The sequence below is a fragment of the Aquarana catesbeiana genome, linkage group LG04, assembly GCF_042186555.1.
Source record: "Aquarana catesbeiana isolate 2022-GZ linkage group LG04, ASM4218655v1, whole genome shotgun sequence".
Taxonomy (NCBI): Eukaryota; Metazoa; Chordata; class Amphibia; order Anura; family Ranidae; genus Aquarana; species Aquarana catesbeiana.
Window position 1 is genome coordinate 685,582,151 of NC_133327.1, and position 16,484 is coordinate 685,598,634.

At 41.0% G+C, this 16,484-nt stretch overlaps 1 protein-coding gene across 1 annotated transcript in view; it reads right to left on the reverse strand.

Moving 5' to 3' along the window:
• Window positions 1-12,161, reverse strand: part of GLP1R (glucagon like peptide 1 receptor) — a 234,669-nt gene extending 222,508 nt beyond the window's left edge. The window contains exons 1-2 of the mRNA XM_073628986.1: window positions 12,075-12,161; window positions 11,426-11,522 (exon numbers count right to left, since the gene is read on the reverse strand). Of these exons, the coding sequence (XP_073485087.1) occupies window positions 11,426-11,522; window positions 12,075-12,161 (184 nt within the window). The remainder of the gene's footprint in view (window positions 1-11,425; window positions 11,523-12,074) is intronic.
• Between the last annotated feature and the right edge of the window lie 4,323 nt (window positions 12,162-16,484).

Consider the following 16,484-nt stretch of genomic DNA (forward strand, 5'->3'; position numbering starts at 1 on the left):
CATGCAGTGGGTAGGGGGAGACGAAGGTGGAGGCTCTCCAGAGGCACTGAAGCCTACTCCATGTGCTCAAGCTGCAATGGATCCTGGGCCTGTCCCTATGCAAGAGGAGGCCTTACCAGTCTTCCAGGATAAAGTGGTGAACAGACTTCGCCGCATTGCTAAGGAGGAACAGAAACTTGCTGTCATGAAAGAAGATCTCAGGAAAAAGAAATCCCTGCACACTAATGCCCCATACACACGAGCAGAATTTCCGTCGGAAAAACCTTGGATGGTTTTTCCGACAGAATTCTGCTCAAGCTTGTCTTGCATACACACAGTCACAAAAAAGTTCTCTGAACTTTGGACCGTCAAGAACGCGGTGACGTACAACACTACGACGAGCTGAGAAAATGATGTTCAATGCTTCTGAGCATGCGTCAAATTGTTTCAGAGCATGCGTAGGAATTTTGTGCATCGGAATTTGTACAGACGATCGGAATTTCCGATCGGAATTTTTTCCGACCGAAAAATAGAGAACCTGCTCTCAATCTTTTGCTGGCTGGAATTCCGCCAGCAAAAGTCCGATGGAGCATACACACGGTCGGAATTTCCAACCAAAAGCTCACATCGGACTTTTGCTGGCGGAATTTCCACTCTTGTGTACGCAGCATTGGTCTGGAAACAGTAAGAGGGAAGTCTCCAAGCTGAAGTCTCTGGAAGAGGCAGTGAAAAAGCAGGAGAAATTAGACACCTCTCTGAGGGAGAGCAGTGGTGTGTTCAGAGAAAAGTGTGAGAATGAGGAGAGATTCCAACAGATGAAGGAAAGTGCCTGTGCCAGTACCATCCAGAGGGTGGATGCCAGAGCAATGGTGAGAGTATGGATGGGGGGTAAGGAAGTGGCTTTACATAGTGGCCCCAGTACTACCCCTGTCTCAGGATCTGTCATGTCTGAGTCGGTATCTAGCCCCCTCCCCCCCGAACAGCCTGGGTCATCTCAGGAGGAGGTTGAGGAAAATGGCAGATTGCTGCAGGCCATTACAGAAATGGAATCTCCCTTGAGCGGCACCAACTCATCAGATGAAGATCTTGGTAGATATTCCACCTATCAGGAGGGAGGTTGTTTATAAGATCCTAGACATGGGATTTAAGGCAGAGGATATTTATGCTGTTATCAGTCCGGCTGGTTCCTTTGAATATGATTTGTCCAGAATCACTGGATCTGTTTTGGGAGCAGTTTGAGCATGTGCATAGGGGCCAGCCGGACTCGAAGGGGCTTGTCCCCAAAGTTGTCTCACGACAGCCCTTGATAAAAAATGTGACTATCCTGACAAGGAATCAGCCTATACCCCCTGAGGATTTATGGGTCTGGTTGAGGAAGTTTGGTGAAACGTTGTGTCCCCTAAAAAGATTGTGGATGATAGAGGAATCTGGACGGGTGGTCAGTGTCATTGAGGTTGAGTGTGTGTGGGAATGTGGTCCAGCATTTGCCCTCCTCTGACTTTAATGGTAGAGATAGGATTACTGTACTGTCTTCTATCCTGATCAACCAAAGGTGTGCCATAAATGTGGAGTCAAGGGACATTTCTTCTCTAAATGTCCAGAACAGAAGTGTTCTTTGTGTCAGGAACTGGGGCATCTGGTAAGGGACTGTAATGTCATTAAATGTAACCTATGTGATAAGGTTGCTCACCCTTATAGCCGGTGCCCTGAGGCTTTGCACAATAAGCCAGAGTTGGTGGAGGAATTTTTCCTTCTGGATAGAGAAGAGTCTGGGTTGGCGGAGGTTGTACCAGGGAATCCTAGTGTCTCTGTCCCATCAGAATCTGTGTCTGTGAGGCCGGCTGTGGTGTCAGTGTCCCCCCAGTCTGTGGTGTCAGTGTCCCCCCCCCAGTCTGTGGTCTCCCAGTCAGTGTCAGAAAGTGTGGTTGTCAAGTCTGTGTCTGCACCTATTGTTTCTCCTAGTGTAGTGATTGTTTCTCCTAGTGTAGTGAAGGCAGTGGAGGGTGCTGGACCAGCATGTATGGTGGTGCCAACCCCTCCTCCTCGGCATGGCAGAAGTGCGTCTGGAGGTCGGCGGACACCGAGGGGTGGAGTGAGGGATAGATTGGATGATGGTGGAGGGGGGAAGGGAATGAGAGTGGATGGTGCAGAATGCAAGGTGAATGATGTGGAAGTCGGGGCGAATGATGTGGGGGGGGGGTTAATGGGGGTTTTTTGGAATCGCATCCTGATGGCGATTAAATCTCAAAAGGTTTCTTAGCCTGGATTGTGTTTAAGTTGCAGTTCGGGGCTTGTAGTCTCTTTTTTGTTGATATTAAAATATGTTTTTTTTTTATGTTATCTTGTCAGGAAACGTTTTTCTTTATTTGCTGATGTAAGCACGCTTGTTTCTGTTTAGTTGTTGTTTATTTTTGTGTAAATAGGTTTTTATTAATGAGCTGTATGTTTGTATGATTTTTTTAATAAACAAAAATGTATACTCTAATGTCCCTCCACAATCACACTATTATTATTTTTATAATACATTTATATAGCTCTGACATATACCGCAGTACTGTACAGAGAATACTGAGCCAGTCGCATCAGTCTCTGTACCAGAGGAGCTTACACTCTAATATCTGCTTTTTGGTGGCATGACAGGATGCACTACAAACATAGCAAGGATAGCACAAGACAAAATCAAACATAAAGGAATGCATTAGTGGGCCTGATAGTGGAGTTTTGCTTTTACCTTGAATTTTTATTCTTTATTTATTGAATATTTATGCAAAGTAAGGACATTGTATTACCGGAGTTCCGATGACTGACTATTGTGAGAGCGCCAAGAAACTCATCAAACGATGCCCGTAGCTGGTTAACTAAAAATAAATTATCTTTTGATTTTCCTGGTGTGACGGGACGCAGAATTTGGCCCGATCCATCTCCATCCTCAGGAGCGATCGTAGGAGGGTGTCACCAGTACGGTGTGGACGCTCCAATCAATCTCACCCTGATACTCTGAGACACATTTCTATACATTCTAACAATAATTGATGTTTCTTAATGAGGATTGTCCCCCCCCCCCCCGTCTGTCTCGTTTAGCAGCTGAAATGGGACTGGGGGTGTCAATATAACTCAGGGAAATAGGAAATTAAACAGGTGGCAGTTGATTTTTTTTTTTTTTTTTATGGTTAATTGGTATATGGTAATTGTGTAATTGTTTATCAAATGCATAGTTTCAAAAAAACAAACTAACTAAAAATAATTTTAGTGTAAACAAACACAATATCCAATTTTTTTGGTAACATATTAACCACTTCAATACCTACACCTCCTTCCTGCCCAGGACAATTTTCAGCTTTGAGTCCTGTCACACTTTGAATGACAATTTTATCTTTTTTTTTTTTTTTTTTTTTAAGACAGGTAGAGCTTTCTTTTGGTGGTATTATATCACCACTGTTTTATTTTCATTTTTTTGCTAAACAAACGAAAAAAGACCACATTTTTTTCTTAAAGAAAAAAACTTTTTTTTTTTAGTTTCCGTTATAAAACTTTACAAACAAGTAATTTTTCTCCTTCACTGATGGGCACTGATGTGCACTGATGGGCAGCAGTGACAGGCACTGATAGGCGGCACTGATGAGGAGGCACTGATAGGCGGCAGTGGTGGACACTGATAGCAGTGGCGGTGCATCCATTAGGGGTGCTCGGGCACCGCCCCCTCTCTCCAGCCACCCCTTCTGTGTACTACATGCATGAATCTATCCATGGCCGCTGTAGCCACCCCCATTTAGGCACACGGCCCCATTTCTGGCTCCCGGCGCCTGAGTTACAGCGGTGGGGAAGGGTGTGGGGTTTGTGAAGCACCTGATTAGAGCCATAGGCTCTAATAGGCTTCAAAAAAGGTGACCTGCGAGTGCAAACCATCGCGCTCGCAGTGCACCCAGGTGTGTTAGCAAAGCAAATGGATATTTGCTTTGCTAACGCAGAACCGCCTCTCGGCCAATCAGGAGGCCCAGATGTAATACCAGGCACCTGATTGGCTGAAGGTAGAGGTGATCCCATTGGAAGCCGTGCAGAACAGGAAGAAGACACGCACGCAGGACACAGGAGCCATCGCCTGTCCTGCTGCCTGACCCATCATCACGATGGGGTAAGTGCCGGGCAGACAGCGGGCGGGCGGGGGGGGGACACAGTGGCTGCATATTATGGGCACAAAGGCTGCAATTGATGGAGCACAGTTGGCTGCCTTTGCTGGGTAGAGACACTGCATTTGCTGGGCACAGTTGGCTGCATTTTCTGGGCACAGTGGCTGCATATGATGGGCACAGAGGCTGCATATGATGGGCACAGCTGATCACATGATAAAGGGCCGCTGTGATTCGCCCTTTACCACGATCTCTGATCAGCTGTATCTGAAGGACACATCTATCACAGAGTGTGCGCCGAATGGTGCGCGTGTGCGCGCGGGGGGGGGCGTGGTTCCGGGAGGATGCTCATGGATGCCCTCCTGGAACAACAGAGCCGCGCTGTGGCTGTCTTTATTGCGCAGTAATGAAGTGGTTAAAGATGGGGTTGAATTGAGTAAATAGACACCAAACACGTTGAGCCTAATTGTGTGCACCTGTGAAATCATGAAAAACGAAGGTACCCAAATGTCTCGATCGTCACAAAATCTTTCCAGGTTATCAGTTTAGAGTTAATCACGAATGATGTCCCTAGAATTATTGTTCTCACTTTGCGTGCCCTACACTGCTTGTTTGCTTTGGGGTGTGTATGGGGGGGATAGGGGTGCTTTAAAAAAAAAAATGTTTTCTTATTTTTTTCTTGTTTTATTACAATTTATTTCTTTTTTGTTTGTTTTTGCTTTTTTTATCTAGATTTATTGCTATCAAAAGAGGGCTAACAAGCCGCCTATGTGATAGCATGGACAGGTGACAGGTGCTCTTTATGGAGACATCAGGAGTCTATAAGACCCCCAATATCTTTCTTGCCCTCCAATGCAGCTAATCGAGCACGAATTGTGCTTGAGTAGCTGCATCTTTGGCTGTTAATAGCCAAGGTATAAACAGCTATGAACTGGTTGCTTCCAGGTTCACACAGGTTATGGGGAATCAGGGGATGGATCTTCTACAATCACCTCCTGCCCCCTCAGTTATTCGTAAATTCTGAAATTCAAAAATCAGAAAATCAGAAAGAAAATCCGAAAATTCGAAAGAATACCTAACTAACTAATAATAACTAACTATTAAATTATAGGTATTGTAATTTCCTTTCAAATTTGGCTGTTAGCGAACTAATTTATCCGAAGTTATGAATTACCTGAAATAACGAATGCTGCATCTAAACGAATGGAACCGAACAAATTAATACTGAATAATAATAATAAAAAGTTGTTATTATTAATTCGTTACGTTCCATTCATTTAGATGCGGCATTTGTTATTTCGGATAATTTGTAACTTCGGATAAATTTGTATTTGTTACGTTCACTAACTGACAAATTGAAAGGAAATTCCAATACCTGTAATTTAATAGTTAGTAATAGTTAAGTTATTATAAGTTAGTCATTATTTCAGATCTTCAAGTTTTTGGATTTTCGAATTTCGAATTTTTGAATTTACGAATTTTTGAATATTCGTAAATTCGAATATTCGAATTTACAAATTTTCGAATATTTGAATTTACAAAGATTCCGAAAAATTTGTTAAATGGGTTTTCTTTAATTTGGATACTTCCCAATAAAAAATTTGTCGAAATTTGTTAAAAAACGAATTGGGAACAAAACAAAATGCACATGTCTAATATACAGATTGCGGGCAGGAAGCGGTTAATGCAGACTTTGTATATATACAAATATATATCATCTGTTCTGATATAGAGGATACTCTAATGTACAGCAACAAACAATTGAATGTAAAAGCATGGCTGTACGTTTGTCGGAGACGAGGGCTGAGAGGCGTCAGAGTTTATATGACTGTACACTTGTATGAATACATAGAAAGATTTGCAGCTTTTATCATTGTCCTTTTTATATAAAAAGTCATTGCTTTCATTCATTCATGAATAGTAGAAAGCGTTCTTAACATTTTACAAATTTTAATGTGATGAAAAAAATCAAAATGAACGCTCGAGTGTCTCTAAACAAGCTATACAAGGATATAAAACAATTTAAAAAAGCATGTATAATGTCCTCTAAAAGTAAATTCCTTCTACCTGATCCTGCTGCTAATGGAGTGCCAATGATGAAACGCGTTGGCCGAGACCAATAGGAACACTTCATCATGTCACACTGATAAGGTCTGCAGAGAATTCTGTAAGTAATGCCATCTTTTGGGAAAACAAGAATTTTAATGTAAAAAAACAAAACAAAAAACACAAGCTATAAACCAATTTTTTTGTGAAATATAAAAGGTGATGTTACGGCGAGTAAATAGATAACCAACATGGCATCTAATCGCACACGCTCGTGGAATGGCGACAACCTATGATACTTAAAAAAATCTCCATAGGCGACACTTTCAATTTTTTACAGGTTACCTGTTTAGAGTTACACAGGAGGTGTAGTGCTAGAATTATTGCTCTCACTCTAACATTTGCGGCGATACCTCACATACGTGGTGCGAATACCTTTTACATATACGTGTGCAACTTACGTATGCATTCGCTTCTGCGAGCGAGCACAGAGGGAATTAAATAATTTTTTTTTTTTTTTTTTTACGCTGTCCCTTTTAAATCGTTTTTTTTTAAATCACTGTTATTCCTATTACAAGGAATGTAAACATCCCTTGTAATAAAAATAACAGATGACAGGCCCTCTTTATAGAGAGATATGGGGTCTACAAGACCCCAAATTTCTCCTCTACCTTTGAAAAAGATAATAAAAAAATTGATCTTTTGCTTTAAAGGGAAAAAAAAAAGTTTACTTCCTCCCTAGACCGGAAGTGACGTCATGATGTTGCTCTGGTCCTCCTAGATCATAGAGGCGATCAGAGACCATTTATTCTCTGTTCCCCTCTATGGCGAGCCATGTGTCAGATCGTTTCCTGGGCTCTCTGCTAAGAACAGTAAGCCCAAGAAACACTGAAGAGTGTTTGGGGGGGGTGCCGTGACCCCTCCCACTTTCTTTTTGAAAGGGACCTAGCAGCTCAGATTGCCTTAATTAGAAAGAGAATCACTGGCTGATCCGCAGTCATTTGGTGGAAAGGGGAATTATGGCGTGGGGGTGTTTTTTAGGGTTGGGCTTGGCCCCTTAGTTCCAGTGAAGGGAACTCTTAAGGCATCAGCATACCAAGACATTTTGGACAATTTCATGCTCCCAACTTTGAGGGAACAGTTTGGGGACGGCAACATGATTGCGCACCAGTGCACAAAGCAAGGTCCATAAAGACATGGATGAGCGCGTTTGGGGTGGAGGAACTTGACTAGCCTAAACCCAATAGAACACCTTTGGGATGAATTAGAGCGGAGACTGCGAGCCAGGCCTTCTCGTCCAACATCAGTGCCTGACCTCACAAATGCGCTTCTGAAAGAATGGTCAAACGCTCCCATAGACACACTCCTAAACCTTGTGGACGGCCTTTCCAGAAGAGTTGAAGATGTTATAGCTGCAAAGGGCGGGCCAACTCAATATTGAACCCTACGGACTAAGACTGGTGTGCCATTAAATTTCATGTGCGTGTAAAGGCAGGTGTCCCAATACTTTTGGCAATATAGTGTATATTCATATTGCAGTTGTGAGGTTCCTTCGTGTTCCTTTAGATTGTAAGCATCTACGAGGAGGACTCTCTGAACCCTCCTGCATTGGATTCTTCTTTTCAGAATTTTTGGTCTTTTTTCATTTATATTGAATAAAACGATAAAATGTTATTGTGTCCACAATGTACCTGTACAATATGCAATGGATTGTAATTATAGCTCCGACCTTTATCTTTATTCTGCTAAACTTTTCAACAAAAATTAAAGCTTAAAAAATAAAACCCCCTCTCTGTTTTGTAGAGAGTGCTCGGTGGAAATGATCAAGTGCTTTTGACCTTTTCTTTAAGAGGAACAACTCATCTGGTGAGTGTGCTTTTTAGAAGATGGTGGAATACACAGAGTACCGCATCGAAGAGAGAGAGTGGCTCTTATTATGCAGGAGGATGCTGATAATGGAATTCTGCGTAGGCGGTGGCCCCCATGTGCTACATTTCAATTTTATGCAAAGGCTGCCTGATACATGGAGATTTTATCATTGACATTCAATAGGATGGTGTTTATTGGTTTGTTGTCAGATGTTATTATTATACTTTTTTTTTATCCTGTTTATGTATAGAGCATCCCTACTAGGGATGGGCCAAATTACCCCCTGTTCGGTTCGCACCAGAACTTTGGAACATCGGGAAGGTTCAGAACCGAGTAACGAACCCCATTGAAGTCTATGGGACCCGAATGTGAAAAATCAAAAGGTGCCCATTTTGAAGGCTTATATGCAAGTTATTGGGCATACAGTGGTTATGGGGGTCCGGGTACTGCCCTGGGGGACATGTATCAATGAAAAAAAAGTTTGTAAAAAATGTAATTTTTTGAAATGAGCAGTGATTTATTGATGCTTAAAGTGAAAGTATAAAAATGAAAAATTGCTTTTATTATAGTGCCTGGGGGTCCCCTTAGTCCACATGTAAAGTGGCGCATCTGTACGATGTATAGAACATGCTGCAGCAATAATTGCATTTAAAAAGCCCAAAAAATGACATTTTCCCTGCAAGCTTTCTTCATTTTGTAAGCAATGGCTTGGGGAGCCAGTCTGTATGATGAGGCCACAATGTAGTGCACAGGGAATAAGATTATACATTTTTTGGATAAATTCTGGTTTCTCTACCACAGACTTTGGATTTTTACTTCTGTAACGGATGCGGAAAATCTAATCTTTGGTCGGTGTTGCCTTCCCACCGTAACCCTATAGAGGTACTCTTGATGAGAGCAAGATTTGGCCTTGCTGTCAAAAATTGCAATGCTATGCACCTGTCTGACAGATGCAGAAAAGTTGGTCTTTGGGTGTTAATTGTGCCCATGAAACCTATACCAAAAACATTCTTCCAGATGAAATCAACACCCACAACACTAGGCAGCCTAGATGTCCTGCAGAGATTCCACATCCCAAAAACACTTAATCAGCGACATCGGCATCAGGGGCTTCATATCTGCTGGTATTCCAGGACTGATTTATTTTGATAAAAGTCAGACGGTCCACGGAGTCTGTGGACAGACGAGTTATATGATCAGAAACCTCCAGCAGCACTGAATTCCCATTCGGAAAGCACGCTGGATGCAGGGCAGCCCAGCAGCTCAACAGCATACTGGGCAAGTTCTGGCCAGTGGTCTATTCTCATGATCCAATAAGCCAGTGGATCGTCAACTGGAAAGCTCTCCATCTCTGTTTTCGCCCCTAGATAATCATCCACCATGTGCATGCACTACAAATGGCTGGTATGGAAAGAATACTTTTATAGTGTGGGATGGGATTAAGAGCAATGAACCATAATTGAATACAGTCATCATGACAGCGTCCAATCATGGCTCTGACAGGGCTCTGTGCCCTTATTGGGCAAAGCTTTCTTTGCTTGAGCCAATCAGGGCTTTCAATGCACTGGGCGGCGGCACAGTGCATTGTGGTCATTTGGGGGACCAAACAAACGGTTGAACGACCCTATAATTTGGTTGTTTGGAGAACTTCCGAACAGCCAATGTTCGTCCTGAACGCATGCTCGGGCTGAACCGTTCACTGATCCTTAATCCTTACTTTTTTTTATCTTGGAGTAAGAGCATTATCGGTAAGCTGCTAAAGGCTTTAAATGAAATATATATATATATATATATATATATATATATATATATATTGTATATATAATATTTGCCCCTTTATGTTTGTGGTCAGTGGATAAATGCCCCCTTATGTCCTTATGTTTGTGGTCAGTGGATAAATGTCCCCTTTGATTTGTGATCAGTGGATAAATGCCCCCTTACATTTGGGGTCAGAAGAGAAATGCCCCTTGCATTTGTGATCGTTGGATAAATGCCCCCTTATCTTTGTGGTCAGTGGAGAAATGTCAAAATATCTAATCGGAGATGAAACCCAATGGCAGGGGATGCAGCGCATGACATTCCGGTATCTGACACCCTTACAAATGATGTGTCTGTCCCAAACCCCTCTTTTTAATAAAAATAAAAATGAAGAGATCAATATAACACATCCATATCGCACCATTCGTTTTGAAATGTAACATCCTTAAAAGCAATTTTTTTTACTTCAGTCTGCAGACAACAATTATTTTCTGAAACTGCCCAAAGAAAATCACATATTGGCGGTATTTATAGATTTTTTTTTAACAGTTCTTCATATTTACCCATTTCTACACTCACACCTGTACACCCCACTTTATTCTGCTATGGGCCTGCTTATTCAGGTATAACTACATTACTTAAAATACAATAATTCATTTATTTTTCTATCTCCTGTCTAATCAATGTTTACAAACAATGTTACTTGGTATCTCTCTATCTTGCATCTTGACAATGTTTATAAACAATGTTACATTGTGTCCCCTCTATCTCCAATCTGAAGAATGTTTATAAACAATGTTAGAGAAATACAAAGTAACATTGTTTATAAACATTCTTCAGATTGGAGATTGTTTATAAACACTGTCCAGATGCAAGATAGAGAAATACAAAGTATCTGGACAATGTTTTTAAACAATGTTACTTTGTATCTTTCTATCTCCACTCTGAAGAATGTTTATAAACAATGTTACTTTGTATCTCTCCATCTCCAATCTGAAGAATGTTTATAAACAATGTTACTTTGTATTACTCAATCTTGTATCAGGACAATGTTTATAAACAATGTTACCGTGTATTCCCCCTATCACCTATCTGAACAATGTATTATTTTATTTTCTATTCTACTCTATTTTCTGTTCTATTCTGTTTTATTCTATTTGATTCCTTTATTGTCTATTTTTCTATTATTTTCTATTCTGCTTTATTCTATTCCATTCTATTGTATTTCTTTATTTTCTATTCTATTCTATTCTATTAAGTAGCCTAAGTAGGAATCATCATTTTATTTCACTTTTATACCTCACTGTACCTTACATTTATTGCAATATGTTTCCATTTCGAAACTATTTTCAAATTCAGCGCTATTTTCAAATTTGAATTCAAAGTAATTTTCGAATTCGGATAGTTCATTTTGTTATAACTTATTTTGGATCTGTTGGAATTCATTACTATTGTGATGCGGAAATTCGGATAAATCCAATCGAAAGAACGAGAATTTTGTCCGGATTTCAATTCTTAACGAATCCGAATCTCTGACTAATGAAAATTTTGCCCGAATTTCGATGCGCAATGCAACAAATTGCACATGTGTAAACACAAAAGAACAGTCCACTCGGCCAATCAAATTACCAGTGATGGCAACCTACCTGTCAGGGTGGGTGGGGCGTGATGCAAGGTGTTCAGACATTGCTCTCTGTATTCTCTCCACTTCTGGACTGTATCAGATAAAGACACAGCCGCACTCTGGAAGAGAAGAAGACATCCGGGTTATTTCATAGCGGAACTTTCTGCAGAACGTTCAAAAGAAAATGCAGTGTAACGCAACATAAACCAAACATATATATATATAATATATAAATATATAAATGAACATCAGGTGGGTTACCCTCTTATCTTGAAATCCTTGTTCAATCAAGGCACCGTCAGGGTGGACTCCCAAAACTCCACCATAAATGATAGAAAAAACACATGGAACGATGCTTGATGCCAAAAAGTGTCCTTTTACTGAAAAATTAATCTTGCTTGTATTTTGAAACAATTAATGGATTAATTTTTCAGTAAAAGGACACTTTTTGGCATCAAGCATCGTTCCATGTGTTTTTTCTATATATAATATATATATATAAAATATATATATAGATATATATATATCTATATAGATATATCTATATAGATATATATATATCTAAATATATCTATATAGATATATATATATATTAAATAAAAATGAACGTGAAAGATCCCTCAACTCAGTTGTGACGTCACAGGCTCAGCTCCTCCCTAGACGCGTTGCGCCTGATAATTGGGCTTCTTCAGTAGGCCTAGATCGATCCGCACTAGGTGGTATGCCGACTTTTTAGCGGGGTATTTCAATAAAAACATCAAACGGAGTGCACTTTGCTCTTTTACAGTGCCTTGAAAAAGTATTCACACCCCTTGAAATTTCCCACATTTTGTCATGTTACAACCAAAAGCGTAAATGTATTTTATTGGGATTTTATGTGATAGACCAACACAAAGTGGCACATAATTGTGAAGTGGACGGAAAATGCTAAATGGTTTTCAAACATTTTTACAAATAAAGATGTGAAAATTGTGACATGCATTTGTATTCAGCCTCCTTTACTCTGGTACTCTATGACTCTATGCCCTTGGAGGACCAGAGCGACATCAAACGTCAGTTCTGCCCTCCGGCCTTTAAAGGGCCCTTTTTTTTTTTTAATTGAAAAAAAATACAAATTATTTTTATTTATTTTTTTATTGCTTTTAAACGTAAATATGAGATGTGAGATCTTTTTGACCCCAGATCTCATATTTAAGAGGTCCTGTCATGCTTTTTTTCTATTACAAGGGATGTTTACATTTCTTGTAATAGGAATAAAAGTGACACTTTTTTTTTTTAAGGGACAGTGGGGGTTGATTTACTAAAGGCAAATCCACTTTGCACTACAAGTGGACTTGGAAGTGCAGTCGATGTAGATCCGAGGGGGAGATGAAAGGAAAATAAAAAACAGCATTTTAGCTTGCACATGATTGGATGATAAAATCAGCAGAGCTCCCTCTGATTTCAGATCTTCCCCTCAAATATCCAGTGACTGCACTTCCAAGTGCACTTACAGTGCACTTTTAGTGCAAAGTGGATTTGCCTTTAGTAAATCAACCCCACGTTGAAAAATAAAAATAATAAGTAAAATAAAAATAATAAAATAAAAAAAGCAAAACGCAGAGGTAAGTTCCCACATATGGAAACAGTGTTCAAAACCGTACATGTATCGCCGCGATCGTTAGGGCGAGAGCAATAAATCTAGACCTCCTCCGCAGCTCAAAACTGGTAACCTGTAGAAATGTTTAAACGTCACCTATGAAGATTTTTAAGTGCCAAGGTTTGTCGTCATTCCACGAGCGGGCGCAACTTTGAAGCGTGACATGTTGGGTATCAATTTACTCGGTGTAACATTATCTTTCACAATATAGAAAAAAATATTGGGCTAACTTCACTGTTGTCTTATTTTTGTATTAAAAAAAAAGTGTATTTTTTTCCAAAAAAAAAAATTGCGTTTGTAAGACGCAAATACAGCGCGACATAAAGTATTGCAACGATCTCCATTTTATTTTCTAGGGTGTCTAAAAAAAATAAAATAATAATAATATATATATTTTAAATATATATATATATATATATATATATATATATATATATATATATATATATATATATATATATATATGTGTGTGAAAAGTTTGGGAGGGTTACTTCAAATGTTCCTCCGGTTCTCAATGTAGAGATCAGTGTCAGGGTGGACTCCCAATATTTCCCACCAATATCCAAATTAAAAAAAAAAAAACGACGGGACACGTTCGCCAATGCAAAATGTATTTATATCAAATGCTCTTTAAGGCATAAAAATGTTACATGCATGACATTTTATGCATAATGCATAAAAATGTCACATTTTGCATTGGAGAACGTGTCCCGTCGTGTTTATATATATATATATATATATATATATATATATATATATATATATATATATAAACATTCTAAGTAATTTTCTAGCAAAAAAAAAAAAAAAAGAAAAACAGATTTTAACTTGTAAACAAGTGTCAAAAATAGGCCTGGTCCTTAAGTGGTTAATTTGTATATTATGTTGTTTGCGCTGATTGTAATAAGACTTTATTTTCTGCAGAACATGAACTGTAACACATCGCACGCCTTTTGTTCTGGAATGCATTTAGCGGATTAATTCTGCAAGTTCAATGGCGGTTTAATAATACAAATGGCTGCATTGTGGGAAAACTCCACTCCAATAACAACGCACGTCTTTCACAGATACAAAAGGAAGTAATTGAGCAGATCGCTGGTTATTAATTCTTTCCTTCCGATGGGGAATATCACACCTTAATGAGTTTATGTTTAGTAGAAATTCCGCTGCGTTGTGTCCCATTGGGTTTATTACAGGAGCGGCGGGTGGCGCCATCAATCCTGCATAATTGTGGGGATAAACGCCGCCGGAGTCTGACAGCCGACTGAGACGCGCGAGGAACGCGAGACGAACTCACCTTTATTCATAGGAGGTTAAATAGGCGCTGATCATCCAGCCGAGCCGATAACAAAATATTACAATAAAAGTGACTCCAGGGACGTCCGTCTTTGTGGTCACCTTAAAGCAGAACTTCACTCTCTCTGATCAACATGCACTATTTGGAATCCTTATACTGCTAGAGTTAGTAAATAAATAGGAAGGTTTATTATATTTACTGGTTTTAGAATTTTTATTTTTTTTTTTACTTTTTTTCTTCAGCGGCTTCCTGGTTTGTGGCCTAGGCCAAAATGATGTCATACATCCCAGGAGTCTGCATGGGTGGAGGGGCCTTCTCAGCTAAGCACACCCTCCTGCCTGCATGCCTGAGCTAAGGGCAGGTGGATTCCAGGAAGTAAAAGCTACTTGAGTCATCTGCCCTTACTCAAGATGGCTGTGGCTAGAAAAGCCGGGGGATGGTTTTCTAAGTGATTTCTCAGCAAAATAAAGCATGGAGACATGGATGGATGTGGGGGGTGAGGAGTGCAGTGTATGTGCATGTGTATTGGGGAGCCAGCTGTGAAGCTGCAAGGAGATTCCCACATAAGGAGTCACAGCCAGATTCCCACATAAGGAGTCACAGCCAGATTCCCACACAAGGAGTCACAGCCAGATTCCCACATAAGGAGTCACAGCCAGATTCTCACACAAGGAGTCACAGCCAGATTCTCACACAAGGAGTCACAGCCAGATTCTCACACAAGGAGTCACAGCCAGATTCTCACACAAGGAGTCACAGCCAGATTCTCACAAAGGAGTCACAGCCAGATTCCCACACAAGTAGTCACAGCCAGATTCCCACATAAGGAGCCACAGCCAGATTCTCACATAAGGAGTCACAGCCAGATTCCCACACAAGTAGTCACAGCCAGATTCCCACATAAGGAGCCACAGCCAGATTCCCACATAAGGAGTCACAGCCAGATTCTCACACAAGGAGCCACAGCCAGATTCCCACACAAGTAGTTACAGCCAGATTGCCACATAAGGAGCCACAGCCAGAGTCACACACAAAGAGTCACAGCCGATTTCCCACACAAGGAGTCACAGCCGGATTCCCACATGAGGAGTCACAGCCAGCTTTCCACACAAGTAGTCACACCGAGATTCCCACATAAGGAGCCACAGCCGGATTGCTACACAAAGAGTCACAGCTGGCTTCCAATACAGGGAGTCATAGCCAGCTTCCCATAACAAACATGGCGGCACCAGGGACCCAAAGACCAGCGAAGGCCCGTTTTTATTAAATGAATTAATACAAATTTTATGAAAGTTTTTATCAAATTCTGCCTAAAGCGGACCTTCACCCTTTTTTCAATGCCTCCTTCCTCTGCCTCCCTCCTCCCTATAACATAATTGCAAAAAAAAAAAAAAGTTTACTACAGGATCCATTGCGCCAGTTCTGCCCATGCACTCAGTCCTGCAAACCAGGTTTTCAGGTTTTCTTTTATCTTGCACAGGTGCTTTAAATCAGAGTCAATGGCTTGGTATTTTGGACAGCTATTTCATCTAAGAGAAATTTCCACAACAGGGACTGTTGGGGGTACTTGAGGACCGAGGTAGAGAACCACTGATGTAAAGTGCCTCCTGGGATTTCTTCATCGCTCATTCCAGGAGGCAGCTATCAGGATCTCGTGCATGCCTGTGGGAAGTCTGCGCATGCACTAGGGGTCTGACGCATGTGCAGACATGCTGATAGATTTGCCAGGTCCCATAGACCTGGCAAAGGTCCCCACAGTGTGTCTGCACAGCGCTCGATAGGGATTAAAGATGGCGGTGCCAGAGAGGAGAAGTGTATGTCATATAGAGCTCTGTGTACCAGTGGCGCCTGGTGCTTAATTTTTCTGGGGGGGGCGGCAAACAAACCTGGCCCCCTCACCCTCCCCACCCACTCCGTTGCTCGATTGCCGCTTCACTCGCCCGTCGCCCGCCAGCCTGGCACTTACCACATTCAGGTCGTGGCTTTGGTGGCTTCCCCCTGCATCTCCTCTCGAGTCCCGGCGGTCGCTTCTCCTCCTGGCCAATCGGGTCTTAGGACACCCAAGCCAAATCGGGTCATAGGACACTCGGCCAATCGGATGTCAGAACCCGCTTCTTAATTTGGCCAGGAGGAGAAGCAGGAAGA